Source organism: Barbus barbus, assembly GCF_936440315.1.
Source record: "Barbus barbus genome assembly, chromosome: 47".
Lineage (NCBI taxonomy): Eukaryota > Metazoa > Chordata > Actinopteri > Cypriniformes > Cyprinidae > Barbus > Barbus barbus.
The window spans coordinates 10423938-10445261 of record NC_136725.1 but is presented as its reverse complement, the minus strand read 5'-3'; the positions used below and the strand labels follow the sequence as shown (position 1 = coordinate 10445261).

The following is a 21324-nucleotide window of genomic DNA, read 5'->3' as shown; positions in this document are numbered from 1 at the left end:
ACAGATATCGAGATTCAGAGGGTAAAAAAAATATGAGATAAAGCGAAAAAAATGTGTGTAATTGACTGCAGAACACATTGTTTCCCTGGAGACTGCCTCTGGATATAATGAGCTGTGTTTTCATGGTACTTGGCAAACAGTAACGTTTGAAGTTTGTTCCGTTGTGAACAAATAAAACCTATTTTACCCATGCAGTGGTAGTTATGAAGTTTAACCTACTCTTTAAATCCTTTATGCTGAAATCTGTGTCTCAGGTTTGCCTGTTTTAAGTGAGCCTTTTGCATGTACAGTAAAGTGTGTGTGTGTGACGCCAGTATAAAGCTGCTGTGTATGGTTTCTGCTACTGTAGAAGTTCCTCTGAAAAAATGCTTTATGGCAGCCAGCTGTTAAGTGTCTTAATGGATTCATGTTTAATTCATGGCCACATCACAAGGCCATCATTTCTCTGTGTCGTTCTCTCATCCTTTTCTATCCCGTGTGCTAGTATCAAAAGGAATTTATTATAATTTTTTTTGCCATCTCTGTACTTTTAGAGCACTCTCTCTTTTTCTCTCTTCCCCCCCCCCTCCCTTTTAATTCTGTATAAAGTGATGCATTTAGGTGTTCTGTAATCCTCAGATTTACTGTTTTTCTCTGGTGAGCTTTCATGTGACACAAATACAAACACATATTTGAAATGTCCTTTGTTCACCCACAAAATCAGAACTTTGACATTTCGCTTCATTCTTTATAGCGTTTACAAAGATTTGACATTTACCTTAGCAAGGTTTTCTGGAGCCTTCTAGCACATTCGAAAACCTAAGTTTAACTGTTTGTAGATTTTGTAGTAGAAGGTTAATGATAATTTTTCCTCTCGTGCATCCTAAATAAAGCTTCCCTCAGAATAATTTTTGTCGTCTGAGCGTATTCTAGCCATATGCATCTGTCCCACTTTCTTTACTGGTGAGAATATGAATTCCTTCAGCGTCATAGAAACATCCTCATGTGCACTTTTTTTGCCTGCAGAACCCACCCAAGCTGAAGCCTTAATCTTTCCAGGCCTGCAAAATAAAATAACTTTGCTCTCAGCTACAGTGTTGAATATTTCAAATGAAATGTCAGGTTTGATTTCTGTAAAATCAAATTAATCAGATACGTTTGTTACCGTATAGTGTTCTGACATGTCATTTTTGCAAAGCCATGCTGTCGTTTTGCTTGATTTGTTTATTCAATATGCTTTGCAGCATGATTTAAATGAAGATTAATACTGGGTCTGTTTCTGCCGCACACATCCTACCTAATGTGTTTTAAAAAGGTTCCATGTTTATTGAGATTTGAGTAAACTGTTTTTCAGCTTTTGATGTATTTTAGGTTTTTATTTTAACCTTGGTCAAATAAGAAGTTGGTATATGACCACTTTGGTGTTTTGGCTCTGAACACAAGTTCTCTCTGATTCTTTGATTGAGATTTCTTGCTGAGAGTGAAATCCTGTTAGCTGCGATCAGACACTTTCATTGGGATTACTGAGCTGAGCTGCCTGTCTGACCCTGGCTGATCTTTAAGCTGAGTGACAGCTGTCTATCTGTTTGACCACTTTTGACTTAACCTTTTTAGATGCAAGGCCGAGAAGCTTCTAGTGTGTTTGTATTGTTATGTGTGTGTGTGTGTGCGCAAATGAACATGCATGTTGTGTGGGCTTATTGGTTTTCAAAGCACATGGGCAGTTAAGGTGGAGAAGCAAGTTGCTTTTTTCTAGTAATATTTCTACTTTTGGTGACTTTTATTTGATGAATTAATGTTCTGAAATGGTCAAATCTACAGGTTTAATTTCATAGACATTAAAGTTTGGTTCTCTAGAGAGTGTAAACTATTTTTAGAATATAATATTGACTGTGAAAAGGTCATCTGTGTGTTTTCTGGTCTGGTGAATGTGACTTTGTTAAACAAACATGTCTAGGTGTGAGCTGAATGCTAGTACTGATGTGAGCCAGAATCTACCCAGAAGGCTTCCACCACTACACTGTCCTCATATTGCCCTCCAAACATCAACTAAATCAAATGCAGTGTTTATGTAACAACAAACTAGATTTTCTTTCCTTTTTCAAAGCATTAAAACAATATAGATCACAATGAGTATGTTAGATCTGAAGGTTGTTTATGTATTTGGAAATTATGCTTACCCACAAAAGCTTAGAGACTACAAGATTCTCAAGTCCAAAAATAGTTGTTCTGACAGATATCCTTAGATAAATAAGTAATTTTATGTAGCGACTGCCTGGAATGGTGCAGCATTGAATTAATGATACAATTACTGGAGGTGTGGTGGAGGATGACAAGCTGTTGTTAACAAACAACTGGGAAATGGTAAGAAAGACAGGCACACATGAATTTCTGCATTTGCAGTAGCAGGAAGTTCCCCTCTGTAATGTTACTTTTTGATTGGTTAAGAGAGACCTTTGAATTCAAAGCAAAGGCAAAGTGAATTTCATGCACTGTGATCCATTTGCAACTTGATTGGTCCATTGCCTGTTGGATGTTGAGAGAAACACAGATTGCATTATGAATGTGTGTATGGTGCCGCACAATGTGCTGTGCCCTGCAGCAGTCTTGTGTGATGCATATTCAGTGCTTTTTAAAGCAGACCTTACTGCTATATCACGTTCATACACTCAGTCACATCCAGTGGCAAGTGTTGGTGCAGTTTTACATTTTATCTCTACAGTCTAGATTCTCCACTCTCTCCTCTCGTTCTCCTGATAATAGGGCCATTTTTATAATCTAAACAATTCAAAGAGCTCTATCTTCCTTTCTATCTTTTTTTTTTAACACCAGGTAAAGCTTTTTTTCTGTAAACAATTTTATGGATTGATCATAAAATATTTTGCTGTGTGGAAATGGCATCTACTTTAATGTTTGACATTTGAGCCTCTTTCTCTCTTCCTCTTTTCATCCGTCTTTTCCTCAGTAATAGACCCTGACACACTTGCTGAGCCTGAGGGAGCAAAGCAAACGGAGGTGCGCTCAACACACCTGCTGGTTTGTTTTTCTTTCTGGTGTGTAATGCTTGAGATCACTCTCATTATATTGAGACTATGTTCACTGCAGAGATGAGGTCCATACAGATTGGCCTAAGTGGAGTCGGCACAGTGTGTGTTATCAGCAGGGCTGGGTGTGATCTGATAGTGAATAAAGTCCTATCTTTACTGTCCTGCTGTCTCTTTCATAAAGAACACCAAGAACAGCTGAAGCCTGCGTTTTGTAGCCAGGCAACAGATTTAGACTGAACAACATCTCTATAAAGTTTTAGACGAATATACCATTAGAGATGCTTTTTTTTATTTTTTATATTTGTTCTTGCACCAAAACAAAAAATCTAGATTGCTTTCATTGTAATCAAAAAAGATTCACTGATTTATATCTGGAGCATTATAGTTTTGTCACTTACACTAAATTGATTATAGAGTGCATCAGTCAATTTTCTCCATCTAGGTTTCTCCATCTTATAAACCTTTCGAAACAGACCTACTGTAAGCTATCAGGTTGTTAATCAATGGCATATGCTTTTGTTAAAGGCCATTAGATGAATTAGAACATATTTTTAACAGCAGAATTCCTAGTGAAAACAACATTACCAATCAGAGAATTGAGGCCAAAATTAGAAAAATGTGCCAAAACAGCTCTCGTTGACTGCCATGAAGCACTGTAAATTATGTAAATTCATTCAATCTTATTGCTAAATAGTCAACTTTAAATCAATAGTTTTATTTCTCAGTGGTTTTTAATTTGTCATTCACAGTGCTTTATGGCTTTGTCTTTTTTAAGGTCATTGCACACAGTCATGCTAAAAATTTATGCTAAAAATTTGTCACGCACAGAAACCTTGCACACTGAGTCCATTGCGTATTAATTAATCCATTGCGTTAATTTTTTTAAAAAATTTGCAAAACAGTGCTAAATGGAGTCTTCAAGCAGTGAGGATGATTTTGTTGTCTTCTCGCTTCTTAAAAAGAAGTCCATCTAATCCTGAGATATAGAGAGAAAGCGGGAATATCACGAGCGATTCAAAGGTTACTTCAGGATGTTGGTGGCTCAGTTTGATGCTTTGCTAGCGATACTAGAGCCACATAAAAGAAGACCACCAATTTCTGTGAACCTGTGTGCAAGGATCTTTACAGTGCTTTGTGCTGTGAGACGAAGTGGAGTAACTTGACGATCTCCATTCTGGATTTTGGCGTTCACTTCTACGATGGCTCTGAATTGTCAAAACACCTCTTAAAATGCTTGCTGCGGATGCGAAAAATGCAGAAAATCGAACCCGGTCCGAATTTTTTTTTTATGATGATGGACGAAAGTTTCGGAGGCAGTGTGTAAACGAGATTGACACAGTGTGAGGTCGTATTTATTTATCTACGTGCAAAAATTTCGGACTCGTGTGCAATGACCTTTACTGTAAAATACTTTTTTGCTTCTAATTATAATTTGCAATGTTGTGATTCATTAGCTAGTTTATTTGTTTCATGTCTTATAACTCTTTAACAAAGATTATAATACTTTATAAAATGCTTGAAAAATTGAGCAGACACTGGCATGTTGATTGTATTGGTATGGATTGTAGAACATGTTTGACCAATCGAGAGCTAGATCTGGATCTTTTTAGGTCTGTCCAATTCAGTGAAGTGCTGGTAATGGCATTGTGCCCTTATAGACAATGTCACTTATCTATTGTCAAGTGCTATTGATTTACACAGTTTATCAAATTCACAGTTTGCCAAGCTTCCAGTGGATCCATTATTGGAAATACAATATTCTGCAGATGAAATAAAACACTGTTGCAGCCTGGGGCAAAATGTTCAGATGCTGTGTCTGAAAAACACCCAGAGTTTTAATCCTAAACTAAACTCTTTGTCCATGGAATAATTGCTTCCATGTTTTTCCACCATCTGTAAAGCAAATCTTTTCCCACTAAATCTTGTTAAAGGTTTTGGGCGAGTGTGTGAACTAGTTGCTTGTGTCCTGAGGACTACTGGCTGGTTCTGCAGGAGAAACTATATATAGTGCTACGTATAAGACAGACTCATTGTCTGTCCCAACCTCATGACCCCACCACATGCAGTCTGAGCTATGATAGATATATATATATATTTTATTTTATTTTATTTATTTTTTTCAGATTTTTTGAAGAATAGTAAATGATAAATTGAAAAGAACATTTATTTGAAATAGAAATCATGTGTAGCATTATAAATGTCTTTAACTTTAATTTCTTTAAAGAAAATCTTACTGACCCCAAACTTTTAAATAATACTGTATAAGATGATACTGGTTACAGTTCTGAATTAAGTTGGAATAAAATTTAGTTGCTTAGAAATGTCTATGAATCCACCTAAAAGTTCAAGAACTACAACATATTTTAAGTCGGATCTCACAGAAAGTTTTGTAATGTTTTTCCTGCTGATCGCATAGCAGCCGGCAGACCCGTACAGTGAGCTGAGAGTTTTGAGCAATACCTCTCCCTTACATCAGGGATGACTTTAGTCAGTTATTAAACACTGCTTTCATAGTGTAGGGTAAACGTACCTATTAAGCTCACATACCCATTGAGCACACTTTCATTTTTGAGCTCAGATTATAAAAAGAAAAAATAATTTCTTATCCTACTTGATGTCTTAACCAATTGATGTTTGTTACTATATACCTCCTATAATTTCAAGTTAATTAGATCATTGCACACTGAGATATGGGTCTCCGTGTGTTCACACTGTCTGTCTCTCTTTGGTCATTTTAGTCAGTGATCTATGTTAAGCAAAGCTAAAAGTGCTACTGCCAGACACTGAGATCGGCTGAATGGATTCAAAAACGGTAAAACTCAACTGTTTATCTCCTAGGGGAGTGGTAAAATGAGCCTATTTCCCAAAATAGTGGAGTGTTCCTTTAAGTTGAGCTTAAAGGGTACACTACTATGAAAATCACACAGCTTCAGTGTGACATCAATAAGAAAAAGTATAATTTCATAGATATTGTTAAAAATAGTTAACAATAGGAAAACTGGCCATCATACACTAAACGACTGAGGATCACACACTAGCAGACTTTAATTTCCTTCCGATCACAACAAACACACAGAAATGTGCACATTGTTTCTGTGTTCATCCCCATGAATGAAATGCTTTATTGGTTTTAATTAACTTTTGAATACGTGTTATTTAGCTGAACGTGGACTAGTCTTGATGTTGCAGTGTGCTTAAATGACACTTCACTATGAATATATAACTGATCAAATTGTTGCTTGATTTTAGTGTTTAGGGTTTTTTTTATTATTATTGACTTTGTACCTTCAAATAAAACATTTTACAATTATTTCTTACAAATTTTCCTTAAAATAAGCAAGAATTTTTAATAAAATATGATGTGAGCTTAATGGGAACAGGGGTGTGCTTAAAGGGTACACAAATTAAGCACAGCCAGACTTTTTGTATTTAATGATGTATATCTTAATCCAAATTCTTTGGTCATTTAAAATAAAATTAAATATTTTTTGTGTGAGAGATTAATATTTTATTTTGGCATAACTTTTTGTACCGAAACCAATATCTTGTGTACTAAAAATGTCTCAATGTAGATTTTGGTGAGCTTAATAGGTACGTTTACCCTATGTCTGTGAGTGTCTGCTGATTTATCTGCATTTTTGTTATTATTACAGTCCAAAAGTATGTATTTTAGGCAGTGAGCAAGCTGTATATGCATGCATATTGTTGAAGCTGCTAATTGCAATGACTGCTATTTTCAGTGTGCATGATTGGCTAATTTCATTGGATAGTTCAAATTTGGCCTATTATTTTAAATTTATTAAACTGTACATGCAGATGGATATTCATTTAATAGATTTGTTTCTGAGTAGTTGCGTTTGCTTGAGATTATAATCTGTGCTGGGATGTGCCTATTAGGGGTGTAAATCGGATGGTTCATCTCAATACAATACGATATTGATTCTCATACCCAGCGATACGATTTTGCCGATATCTCAAATTACGATTTGATTCGATACAGGAGTATATTGATCGATATTATACACCCATTTAAATACAATTTTTTATATATATATAAAAGTAAAGTTAATACACATGAATTATGAAATACTGGCTATGCAAATTTAGTTTTGGCCATTTTAGATACTGGAGATTCTTCTTCTTGCTTCTGGGGAGTTTTAGGTTTCTTCATGGTGTAAACAACACCAGATGCAGTGGCTCTCGTCTCTCCATGAAGCAAGACAGATCGACAGTTAGTAGAAACAGCAGCTTTGGCATCTCCCTCAGACAGGCTAAATACAAGCCCTAAATTAGCAATGTCATATGGTATATATATATATACCTATTTAAATGCTATTTTAACTCACAAATGCAACCAAAATGTATAACATGAAAATTTATCTAAAATTGTTATATCCTGTACTAGGGCTGTGCAATTAATCGAATTCGATTATCATGCGCATCTAGTCAGTAAAGCCGGTTTCTTTATTAGTAGTTAATCGCCATCAATTGCTACACAGAACCGTAATTCACTAACAAGCTAGGCAATTTCGTGCTCATAATCGAAGGCGATTCGTCTGCAATTATGAACGCGATATTGCAAGATATTGATATCTTGTCGGTGAACTACGGCTCTGTGTAGTAATTCCCGCTCCATTTGAAAGCAGGTGATGGCGATTTACTGCCAATCACTGAACCGGCTTAACTGACGAGATGCGCATGATAATCGAATTTGATTTAATTGCACAGCCCTATCCTGTACCTCAATTGGGACATTCACAACAACAACAAAAAAAATAGGCCTACACTTTTTTTTTTTTTCTTTTTTTTTTTATAGTTAAGAAAATAAACAATTCTGGCTGCTACTATGGGCTCAGTCCAAAAAATCTTTTCTATAGAAATTACAAGCAGAAATTAATTACAGAAATTAATTTCTACCAAATTACAAGCAATAGCAGAAAATAAATACAATAGAACAGACACAAGTTCAATAAATAGTGTGTGGCATTACAGATATTTTCTATACTGCCCCTTTGTTTATTTTTATTTTTTTCTATCACCGCCTTCCAAATGATATTATATCTGGATTGGAAGCAGCACTAATTAAGAGGAGGAGTCTATGTGTATATAGTGTGAGGTTTAGAGACCGGAAAGAGGTTGGTCTGACCAGTTACGTACTTTTTGGAGGCAGTCCTTGCGGGTGAATCCGTCGTTTTCGGAGTGTCTTTTCACTCTGAAAACACTTTTCACTTTTCAGGTTTTCAGCTCAGCCTAAAATACATTTTCAGGTACGCTATAGAAATGTAGTAATCAAATGTAAAATAACTGCATTGTCTTCAATGTATAAATTATATATAGATTAATAATTTTTGATGTTATAAAGGTTATTTAGTCAGGAGCAGTAGTATTTTTCTTTGACAGCATTAGATTTATTATTGGTTTGCTTTCACTTTAAGAACGAAAGCACTGATTTAATATACGAATACAAGAGTTTTCTTTCTTAACTGTTTATGTTAAGACATGCCTAACCGACTGTGTTTACTCGGATATTCGCCAAAACTCGCATTTTTTTGCTCTGAAACTGCACTCTCTTTTTCTGTCTCCTACATTCTCTCGTGGCGTTCCTGCTGTGGTCAAAATTTGATCATTGTTCTATACATTAAGCTGTAGAGAAGCCAGCCGCAGTGGCGGTTTTAGGCCGGCCCTCTCTCATATGCAGCCATTGCTAATAACTCTGAGAAGAGGCCTCGTTATTACTGCCAAACGATTTGGGGGCTTTAATCCTTAATTGAGCAGTGCGGTTCAGGAGAGAATGTTCTAGAATGATATTCACGCTCTGTCAGTCTGAGCCCTCCACTCTTGGCTCCTCCAAAATCATTAAAGACATGCGTGAGAACTTCAAGCCGTTGTGTGTATGTGTGAGGGAGGGATTATGTGTGCCTTTTTTACTTTTGACTGGTGTTGTAGCTCTCAATTAAACCGTTAATTTAACTTGTGCTCAACGTTTTATACGTGTAGTGTCAGCATCTCTCTGTTCTGCTTTGTGAACATCAGCTCTGAGTTACTGGTCAAAGACTGTTAGTAGGGCTGTGTACTGGCAAGAATCTCGCGATACGATACGTATCATGATAAAGGGGTTGTGATACGATATATTGCGATACTGTAAGCAAGGCGATTTATTGGGATGTTTCTTATTTTAAGAATAGGATATATTTTTAGGAAAGCTGTTATTAAGAGCACACCACTATATGCAAATCTTAGCAATAAATAAATAAATAAAAAAATTTAACCAGAACACACTGGGATCTGCATTTACAATAATCAGTCCCTGTAATATTCAACATTATTGAACCACTTTTTGTGCAGTACGAGTCCAGGGGGAAAAATTTAAGTGCTTGCAGGATTCTTTAGTTAAATGTATGTATAAAATGTATTTTATAAAAAAGACCATATATATATTTTTAGACCCTGCTTTAAAGGTTCACAGTTTGAGTTTACAATTGTAGTATACAATGTCATAACATTTTGATCTGAACAAAAAATTACAAATGCTTAGTATTAATGAAAAATAAAGTGCATGCAGGATTCCTAAAGCAAACAAAACACTTGTAAAACAATAAAATAAATACAGATGTTGAACATTCTCAGAACCTTTCAACTTGGATTTCACAGGCTTTTCTGTTTGTATTTATGTTCTGCGTGGAATCGCTGAGACCACGGTGCGAGCACTGCTCCAACTGCACAAAATGCCCCCAACACGAGAGAAAGCTGCAGCCGCCCGCTTCGCCCCGCACACGGGACGCGGCAAGCGGCGGGACCGAGGTGGCACCCGCGCCGCGGTCGCGGAGCAGACGTTATCACAAAAGCCCAAATGGCGCCACACTTCAGCTTTGTACACCGACACGAGAGCTGGAACAATTCTTTCATCCTCCATTACAAGCAGCGAACTATATTAACGCTAATGCTAGTATTTCCTGTCACTGTTTAAGTTCAGAGATGAAGACTGCTCTCTAGCGGTCGGGGTATTAACTCAAAACTAAACAACTGCCATGAATCCTGTATGTTTTTTGTTTTTTTAAATATCGATATTCTGCTTTTGAGAATCGATACAGTATCGCCAAACAAAATATCGCGATACTCACGTATATCGATATTTTCTTACACCCCTAACTGTTAGTAGTCTGGTTTTGTCAGATTAGAAGTACACAAAAATGAAACGCATCCACTTTCAACTTCTCTCCCGTTAGAGAAATCTGGAAGAGCAAGTTTATCATTTTACATCTTCATTCAGTATTTTTCCCACCGGTCTCATTCGCATTATACTAGACATCACAATTGCTCAACATTGTTCACAATAACACCCACACTATCTTCCTGAAACTTCAGTGTTGTGTTTACTTTTTGTATTACAGTTTTACAGTTTATTCACGCTCCATATTTGCTGCTTGTCATATACAAGACATGCAGCAGAAAATGAGACAGAGCAGTGTTTTTTTTTTTAAGCTGCTTTGTGATTTGTTTAGTTGTTGTGGAAATGGTTTTGATGTGTAATGCAGATGGAAGAGGTCAGTGAACTGTTGGATTTAGTTCTGATTGGGTGTGTCGTTTGATCGTTCAAAGTTGTGTATTAGAAACGAAGAGTTTGTTTGACACGGATTGAAAGGGAGAAAGACTGCGTGGAAATATACATGTCTAGATTAGCGTAGGTCCCAGTAGACAGGAGAGATTTATGGAATCCGCAGTCTGTCTCCTGGACTGGCCTCTCAGCAAGCACTGACCAGGCACATGATCTTGTTTACTTGAATTATAAAAGATTTGTTCTTGCTAGTACACTTGCTTGGATTCCGATTGTGTTTGAGACCGTAATCATATCTGATGTCTTAAAAGGATTGGATAGTTCACCCAAAAATTCAAATTATGTCATTGTTTACTCCCCCTTATGTCATTCGAGACATGTAAGGCTAAATAGCTTTCTTCTTTACTAAACTTCAAAAATTCTAATCTTGTGGTTTTGTTTTTTCTACTCATGTACATTTTTCCAGTTAATGTTCAATTACTTGGAATGTGTTGTGACTAAGCTCACATGAAATTTTCGCCGGCATACAAGCTCAGCAGAACTGAAATGCCTGTCATTCACAACATTCTACACTTCCCCCACGCTGTGCTTGTTTTTTAAATTGAATATTCTTGAGATATTTGCAGGAAGTAATGCAAAATCGACCAGTTGCTACAGTGTTTGTGGCAGGATATTTGGTCTTGTTTCAGCAAAAAAAAAACAGGGGTTATTAGCTGATTACAATCTGTAATTCTGATCCCAACAAAATTGATTATTAATAATTTAATAATAATTTGAAGCATTTAAGATGCCATATGTACAGAATGCAAGTCATTATGGGCTGCTAATTTGTCTTTCTCTTCTTTAACTCGCTCTGGCATACAGGAAAATGCAGTTTGAATCCCTATGCAGCAGAAAGCCAAATCATGTATTTCTAGTGTAAAGTGTAGGAGTATGTGTCTTAGCCATATACGAAGGGGATTTCAACTATGGGAAAGTGATGCACTATTTGTGGTGGGAGAGGGAGAGTGTGAGTGACCTAAATGTGGGCAGGGAAAAATGTAAATGGTTCTGCCTTCATTACTGCGTCTGTCTCAGGGTTAGAGAGCAGAGCAGAGTAGAGAGGAGAGGAAAGGTCACTAGCTCTTTGTCTGAAGGGCAGTGGAAAGAGCGGAGGAGGGAGCTGATGATAAGCAGATGCTAAGAAAAATGAGAGTAATGGCCCATTGGCTCAGGCACTTTATAAGATGATGAATAAACTGCCTCTTGTTCCTTGAGGACGTGAGAGAGAGAGTCAGAGGGGGGCTGATTCAAAAAGTCAGAGATTCTCATTGATGATGACAGTATGCTTACAAATGAGATAATGAATAATATATTATTATATAGTATAGTATTTATAGTATTTAAATATATAGTATTTTACAGATCCCAACAATATTGGCAGCACCACTATGAACTATTGTACAAAATCTAGAGCTGAAGTTTTTTTTTTTTTTTTCATGATTATGGATTAATTGAGGGCTCATAGGACAGGCATGTCTAAAATAATTGTTAAATTGACACAAAATGTATAAGCTCATCTTCTACTTTTGTTTCTTTTGCTCTTAGACCACTTGCTCATAATTTCAGCAGTTTTACTGTAAAGGTCAAACTTGGGCTAAATGCAGATGTTGGCTTTAGGAAGATGTTTTGTTTTGTATTAATTCTAACAAATTAATTCAGAGAGATTGTGATGCTGTGTAGAGGAGTGAATTATTTATTTTTTGTAAATAGCTGGCATCTGCAGTATTTTTAAATAAGATCTATCAGCATTTATTAATCCTTCCACCCATCCTAGAAAATGCCACATATGCCATGCTTCTCTATAGAGCTGTCACACTCTGCTTTGTCATTTTCTTGTAGTCGGAACCCCAAAATAACTCCCACTTCACTGCTGCTTCTGAAATAAGAGTTTATGTGAGTGAGAGAGAGAAAGAGAGCGCTCAGCTTGCAATTTAACAGTGTACTCAGCCATCCTCGTATGACAACCTAATTACAATTCAAGCTTTGCTGTACTGCATGCAAAACAGCTTCACATGCTGATATGCAGAACAATCTTGTTAGCTTTTGAAATGCATTAACCGTTTTCTGTTTGTCCGTACACCAGAGGGATCGACTCATCTGTGGAAAGATCCTTCCAAATCTTCCTCCTGTTGCATATATACATGGGAGCCTTATACATATGACCTTTCCTTTCCTGTGTGTGGTTCAGATATCGCAGAATTGACTTGTGGAAATGGAAATGTGACATACACATGATTTTATCACTGTTTTATATTGATAAATGTCCTTTACTTGCCACCAATCCTGTTGACACAATCACACTCACTCTGCTTTTTTTTTCTTACCTTCTTAAACATTCAGACATGCCTGCAAACATTTATAGTGTATTTTTAGTATGCTGGCACTATATATATATATACATATATATATATATATATATATATATATATATATATATATGTATATATATATATATATGTATATGTATGTTATATACATATACATAAGTTTTTATGTCAATAAGTATGCATTTGACTGTTAGTATTGCTATACTTTTCATGGGTCATACTGCTCCTTGAAAACAAGCTAAACTTGTGACCAAGCAACATCAGGGCAGCATTAGTGTAAACATTTATGCACAAAGATCCTTAAACCAATAATTTCCTGTTTGTTGTTCTAGTCTTGTTTGTGGCTGCTTATTAAGGTTTTGGACCCAGGTCTGTTTTTTAAACTTTGACATAATGTGTGTTTCTGATCTTCAAATGACTGTAATTGTGGTCTGCAATTTAAAACTGATTGTTAACCCCATAGCTGTTAGTCTTTTGTTTACATTCTCTCTCTCTCTCTCTCGGTCCACACCAAACCATTACTCTCATCTCACTCAGCCTCCCCCACTTTTTTTTTGTTTGTATCACTCACTCTTTATCTACATTACCTTCCCCCTTTTCGTTCATCCCCTCTCTGGCATTCTCAGAAGGATGTGTTGCCAGGAGACAGGATTCTCTACCTATTGTAAGTGCACAAAGGGGGTCTACAATCAGCAGGGCTGGGGCTCACGGGACCGATGTGAGAGGGAGAGTTTGAGAGAGCTGGAGATAAAAAATGGGGGACTGAGAGGAGAGAGTGTTGTGGTGGTCTTGTGGCCTCATTCTATAGGTCAAATTGCTTTCTTTTTAAACCTCGTAGGATTTGTTGCGTCATGCTCAGCTGGTGGAGGTCAAGAATAACAGGCAGAGATGGATATTCTTAGAAGTTAAGGCCCCCTTATTTCAGACCCACATGGTCAGCATCCATTACGCTTGAGATACAGCTCTAGTGTTGTGCGGTACCTAGTCATGGGACTAGAAGTGTATTTTGAACTTCAAACTTCAGCATGGCACCATGTCTGTTGTGTATATTGAGTAGTATTTCACATGTTTTTGCAAAGGCAGCAGATAAGTCTGTTCTTGATTAATATCTCTCTTATGTTCCCTTAATCTTAAGATATTTTAATGCAGGCTTGTACTGTGCATTTTCCATTTCTTTAGTGATTATGTAAGCTCCGCATTATAGCACATCTTGAATTTTGAAATGGCAGCAGTTTCTCCTTCAAATTTGACTGAGATGCTTGCATGTGTTTTAATGTCAGTGTAATTCTAATATTAAATAATTTTTGCAATAGTTATTTGGTGGTTTATTGATTGGCTGCTGCTTGTTTTGTGGCCGTCAAAATGGTGCCCAATCATGTGATAATGAATAATGAATTGTGGCATGTGTAATTCATTTAGTTTGTGAGAATATTGATGTTAGCAAACCTTCAGCATTTTAAATGCGTTTTTACCCAGTTGAGGTAATCTAGTAGCACACTGATATGAGGCCAGGTCAATCACATTTTCCACGCTTGTAATTTAAATGAAGCATTTGTGAAATGTCACTACAGATGTTCTGATGTAAAAAAAAAAACAACCTGGTCAATGTTCGATGTCTTGTTTAGTATGTGATTTTCATTTCACAAGTGCATCTAGGGCTGATTTTATCGCTTCGATAAAATGTTATGAATAAAATGACGTTATGCGTGCGCTTTTGTGTTGACAAAGATGCGACGCAGGCAGTGGAATAGAAAAAATATGCAAGAAGATGAGCTGAATTTCTCTTAACTTGAGCTCCACTTTTTTAGACTGCCGTTTCATGTATGAGACGCTGCAAGAGACACGAGCACAACAGTCAAACGGGTCCATGTTTACATAGAAAAGACAATGGAAAAGCAGCGCAATCGAATAAAAAATCTGTAAAGAACTACTACTGTATGGCTGATATTTCATGTTTGCATCATGGTGACCGGCTGAAAGCTGCTGTTCATTGTTTTCACAGAACATTTATAGTTAGTTAATAATAGTCTACTGGAGTTATACCTTCAGAAGTCAGAAAGAGCTTTATTACTAGTATTATTAGTATGTTTACACACACAAGAAATTTGACTTGGTGACAGGAGCTTCCAGTGCAGAAGAAAGTATGGACATAGTGCAAACTAGTGCAGCAGACATAAGAATTACACAGTAGAGATGGAGTATAACACTAATATAAGACAAATAATGCACTATATACAGAAGTAGAAATATAGAGAAATGTAACTGTTTAAATGAATGTACAGATATATTTACAAGTGTGCAGTTTACAAATTTCAGATTCTGTGTTAAGTCATTTTGAATTTGAATTACATTGACTGTTGAGAGTTTTTTTGAAGCATTTTCATTGTAGCCTATTATTTCTGGACATACACTGTCCTACAAAAGTTTGGAAACGCCCTAGAAAAGTGGTGTTTTGGAAAATATTGGCATGAATCCTTTTTAATTTGTGATAATTTTGCACTGATAAGGGACAACACAAACTACAAAAACATATTTTATTACATAAACAGTTTATGCATCGAAAAAACTTAAATTTTCGATTCATCAAAATATCCACCATTAGCAGCTATTACAGCTCTGCATAATCTGGGCATCCGAGCTGTCAGTTTATTCAAACATTGGCTTTGAATTGGCAATCAATTGTTGAAGCTGCAGTATTAAGGTGTGCTGACCCAAAAATCTTTTAAAAACCTGGGCCAAGTTTAAACCAGTAACCAGGCATCACAGCTGGCAAAGGGGCATGTCTGACTTTGACATGTATATATTGCCATTATTATGTTTTATTGCTGGTCTTCAATGATAATGTCAAGTTACTTTAATGTATTTGCACCAAAAAATTGTGAATTTATGCTGATATCATCCAAAACCACACTTTGCCAGGGGTGTTTCCAAACTTTTGGAGGGCAGTGTATAACATGTATAAGACAAGTTTGTACAGGATGTAGTTGTAGTTCATGCATCTTTTCTGCAAAGATATTTAAACAAGTGATTTGTTTAACATTTACATCATGTTGACAACATGTGTGATGCACTTGGAATATAATTTTCTTTAACTAGAGGGTTAATTAAAAAAACTATTTGAATATCATGTTGTAGTTATATTTTTAAGTTGACTAGTTAAAAATCGTAAAAAAATAGAGAATTGGTCAAACGTTCTGAAAATAGTTCTATTTTTTTGCCAAATCGCCCAGCCGTAAGTGCATCTGTTGGCTCTGTTGAACACATCATGCGTGCAATGATTAAGCAAGGCAAATCACTTTTTTTTTTTTTTTGTACAGCCATGCTTAGTTTATATTCAGCTCAGCTCTTTTGTTCTATATTCATGCTCGTCCAGTATTGATTACTGATATCCATCAGATATGCAAACTGTTATGTACTATTTCATTTGCATGATTATAGTTGAGAGATAAAGGGTGGGGCGGTAAAGGGAAAGCCAGTTTAGGCTGTTTTGTGTTTTGTTTTGTTTTTGGTTCTTAAGTCATATCATAGTAAAAAAAAAAAAATGGAGTTGTGATTAGTATGGTAGTGGAGCACAACACTACAGATTTTAGAACTAGATTTATGGTTCCAGATGGAGAGAATAGGCCTAGGTGATTGAATGACTGATCTCTGCTAGAGAACTGGCTATGTTAATTAAAATTAAATGAAATGCAGCCTTCAGCCAGGGTCACCAAAGGATCCATTCGTTTAAAGAATTACTTTGATCACGGGTAAACGAGCATATATTACTGTTAATGGGGGATTTTTGAATGACCCATGCCAACAATATTAATTTGTTGACTGCAGTGCCGCTTTTCATTTGAATCCGTATTCCTTGTGCGATGCACATTTGTAATATTTTTCATTCCCACAAATCAAAGCTGTGGTGATACCCAAGGGAAGTTCACACATTGTCATAGGTGTGACATCTAAATGGTTCTCTCTTATATAATGCAGTGTAACACACCCTGCAGTTTCATTCAGCTGTTTGTGTTATGTGAAATGTACATTTAAAGCTGATCTACAACCAGGCCCTTGATTGGGACAAAAGAGCAGAACCTCATGGGACTGATCTCTGATTAGTAGCCAGAGGCGTCCTCTGTGATGTTCTGATCTCTACGGGAATGACATACTACCTGTTTCTAATTGTTTTCGAAAACTAGAAAAACTAGACTAGCTGTGCATCACTGTATATAAGTAATCATAAAGCACATGTAATCAGTGCTTAGTTACAAGTATCTGTTTGTCTGTTTATTAGTGCTGGGTAAAAATAAATTTCTCGATTTGAATCTCTTCTCATTTTTATGAAACAATATTGATTCTTAAATTAGTCTAGCCTGTTTTCAGTTAATGAATGGAACATTGTAGCGCACATTGTATCCAAAAAAATCACAATAAGCTTTGTGCTTTGTTACTTTTGATATGAAACAAAGTCTCAGATTTCAGATTCTTACCATTTTATTTCAGTATTCAAACAATAAATGCTGTTTTGATGCTGTTAAATGTGGATAGACAGACTGCTGTAGCACCTCAGTTCAAGAGAAGCATCAGCATGAAGCGCAAATGAACTGATTGTCTCCTCTGGTTTAATACCAGTTTTAGCAGGAAATAAACATGAATGAGCATCCAAAGGTATGTTAAAAGAAAGAGTAGCTTACCCAAATATGGATGTAATCACTCACTCAGGGTGTTTAAGTGTTTGTATATAAATCAGTTAATTTTAACATTCAGTATGTAGTACCAAGTGACTCCCATGTACATTTTAGAATTGAGTTTTTTCCTTGAGAAAATTTGGCATGTACTTTAGTAACTGTACCTGAGAGAGATATATATATATATATATATATATATATATATATATATATATATATATATATATATATATATATATATATATATATATATATATATATATATATATATATATATATATATATATATATATATATATATATATATATATATAATCGATATTGAACTGAAACGAAATGACAGCTTGTGAGTCCGAATAGAATCAAATCGTGAAATTGATCAAAACCCAGCCCTACTATTTATACATACATTTTTTGTACTTTTTATTTAATACTTTTGTTACTTAATTTTTAATTACTTATTTAATAGTATTTATTTGACTTTCTCTCATTTATTCACTTGCATATTGCACATGCATATTGCTGGTTGTTCCTGACCAGTAAAAGCCATTTCTTTACTATGTATCATCAATCAAGAAGAGCTTAAAACCTGTACTTCGGCCTGTCTGGATTCTGTTAGGAAATGATAGTGTTCCTATAGACAGATGCTTTTTTGAGATCTATCTAATGTCTATACTTATTCTTGAGCTTTGCTGTACAGAGCCCTACTGTTGTCTGCTCTGTTAGTAGTCATTTACTAAATTATGTTCATTCCAAGAATAGATGATCTCGAATATATTCATCTTCAGCTCTAATGAGGTCATGCACCATGCGTATCTTCTCAGACCACAGAATTCAGTCATTGTCTCAAGGATGCTGCACTGGACAGGCTTTGAGCTATAACTCCTATAGTGGTATCAGATCCAAACCATGCAATGATGTGAAAATGGCATCCGTCCACACATTTACTAAAGAAGCTTGTTGTGCAAATGATTAGTTTTGGACATATGCAGCATGTTCATTACTGTTTGAAAGCATTATCTTTTCTGCTTTTCTCAGGCCCAGCCTGTGGACTACAGATCACTTCCACTGGCCCCACATCAATTGAGAAAGCCAGTGGAGAGACTGTGAAGCTGGACTGTCAGTTTACTCTCGCTGCTGAGGATTCTGGGCCTCTGGACATTGAGTGGAGCCTGCAGCCCTCTGACAACCAGAAAGAAGAGAAAGTGGTGAGTAGACAATGTGATTGTGTATCAGGTTATTATGAGAGATGGTTAGTGTCTGTGTGAGAGAGACTGTCTCTTTATGTGCTTGGGGAAAACATATTTGATGTCTGCATTATTCAAAAGCCTCTGGGAGGTTTAGTTTGACTTTGTCCCTTGTGCTCCATTGCCTATCTTTCTGTCACAAGTTCTTGTTTTCAGCAAAAACACAAACTCTCAGAACTAGTTTGACTGCCTCTGTTGTGCGAAGCAGCACAGTAACATTCCTACTGCACAGTCATCAGCAACCACACTTGTACACAGCGTTCTAGCTAGAGTTTTAAACAACATCAGAATCTAACCAATCAGAAGCTATATGATTTTTAATTTGATGTTTACACACAAGCAGCTCACAATCTGGTGGTTCCAGTGTCACAGAGGTTCGAAGGAAATCTTTGCATCTATGAGTTAGGGTCACTAAAAAACATGCAATTGGGAATGCAACATCATATTCTCAAACTTGTAATTTGAAGCACTTATAAACTGGCTGTTGTCAACAAAAGAAAAGCTTTAAGGGTTTCCTGTGTTCTTCCATCAAAATAAAATCTTAATTTAAAATGCTGCTCCATCTGAAAGCAGGTGATGGAGATTCACTACTATCACAGAACCGGCTTTACTGACAAGATGCGCATGATCATCGCATTTGATATTTGCACAGCCCTATTTTACACTGAAATATAAGATTGTAATATTTAATTTAATTTATTTATATTTAATATTTATTATTATTGTTATTATTTTCTAGTCATATTAATATTTTATTGCCCACTAAATGGGTTGCAGTTTTTATCAGAAAACCAAACTTCGAATCCCAAATGATTACACGGCAATATTTAGTGAGCATCCCATTTAAGATCTGTTTAGAAGTCAAGTATTGGAGGTATTTGCGTGTGATTTTGTCCTTGAAGATTGACCTTTCATTGTACATTTAAAATGTAAATACAACTTAACCACTGATTTCTAGTTGTGTCCTCTTTTGTAAGCCCAAAGAAAGTACTTCCGCTTTCCCCATGAAACACACAGTGTCTCCAGGACATGGCGCCGGCGGCAGCAACAATACTACAGCGAGAATAATAGTTCCACCTTCTTTCATTGCGTATACATTTGGGCGGTGTTTTGCAAATCTTCCCACACCGTGACGTAGACATGTGGGGGTGTGTTTAAATGAGCCGTTTTAGGGGGGCGTGGCAGAGTCTTAACTTTTATAAAGAATATAGTTTTGATTTGAGACTTTAGTCTTTGCAACTTCAGGGATCTTATCTATGCACAAACAGCTTGTAACACTCCAAAGAGAAAGGAAACTTGAAATCGCATCATATGACCCCTTTAAGATTCTAGTTTTACTCACGTGGATGTGCATTTGAATTTTATTGGTTTTGGCAGCAGTTAGTTAATTGATTATGTATTGATGTTTTGTGTGTGTCTTAAGTGCTTACACTTCTCTATGAATTGTGGTCTGCAGAGGCACTGCTTTTTTCCCTGCATCCGCACAGATGCTATCTTTGTAATATAGTCTGTCTCTGTAATATAGTCTTTCACTGATTTTTGCCCCAACACTGGACTTGCAGGTAGAGTAAGCAGCCAGATATATATGTGTGCATGTCTGCTGCAACCCCTCATGCAGAGATTACCTCATACACTTTCTCTCCAGAGATGCATTTAGCTGGGGACAGAATTGGGTCAGGAGCCCTCAATGGTCGATATCCCTTTGGTATCTTTGCACCTTTCTTCCTATCTCTCTCGCTCACATATGCTCTCTCTCGTCGTCTTCTTTTTTCTTCTCAAAGCTCCTTCATTTCTTCTGTCATTCTACACCTAATTTTTCATTCTATTTTTATCGGTCTCTCTTTCTCCTCACATTTCTGTACCCCTCAATTGCTCAGTTTGCTGTTTGCTGGGTCGTCCTCATGGGTATAGACCTGCACTCTTCCCCCTCTGTTCTGCCAGGCTTTGCCCCAGGACTTGAAATTTTTCTTTGACCCACTTCATCGTTTTTAATGGTTTATAAGAAGTTGAAGGTTGGGCACAGTCTACTTGAATTTTTGTGTATGTGTTTTGGGAGAACATTTATTGTGCCCCAGTTCTTTGGAATGCTTTTTCACAGCATTATACTATTCTATTTTTATAGTATTTAGCTTAGGGGTGGGAGAAAAAAATCGATTCTCCGATGCATCTCGATTCTCTCTTCAACGATTTTGAAATATTACAGAATATTTCAGAATCGATTCTGAGCTTGTTTTTTTCCCCCGCATATGGCACGTGTGCGCGCTAGAGATGCGGCGGGCTTAATTGTACAGAATTTGCGCTGAGACGCGTGCACATTGCTTGACAGTGTGTGCTTCCACCCGCCTTGTTTTACTTTAGATATGCTTTAATTTATGCCGTTTGGAATGCAGTACTACTAGATGCACGAAACTCGCACACTGACAGACTTTCACGTGTGCTTTGTGTTTGTTTGTCCTG

General features: G+C 36.4%; 1 protein-coding gene across 1 annotated transcript in view; it reads left to right on the top strand.

Annotated features, from left to right (window-relative positions):
- Window positions 1–21324, top strand: part of LOC306866192 (coxsackievirus and adenovirus receptor homolog) — a 51010-nt gene that overhangs the window by 10180 nt on the left and 19506 nt on the right. Inside the window, exon 2 of the mRNA XM_079411275.1 lies at window positions 18659–18828. Within this exon, the coding sequence (XP_079267401.1) occupies window positions 18659–18828 (170 nt within the window). The remainder of the gene's footprint in view (window positions 1–18658; window positions 18829–21324) is intronic.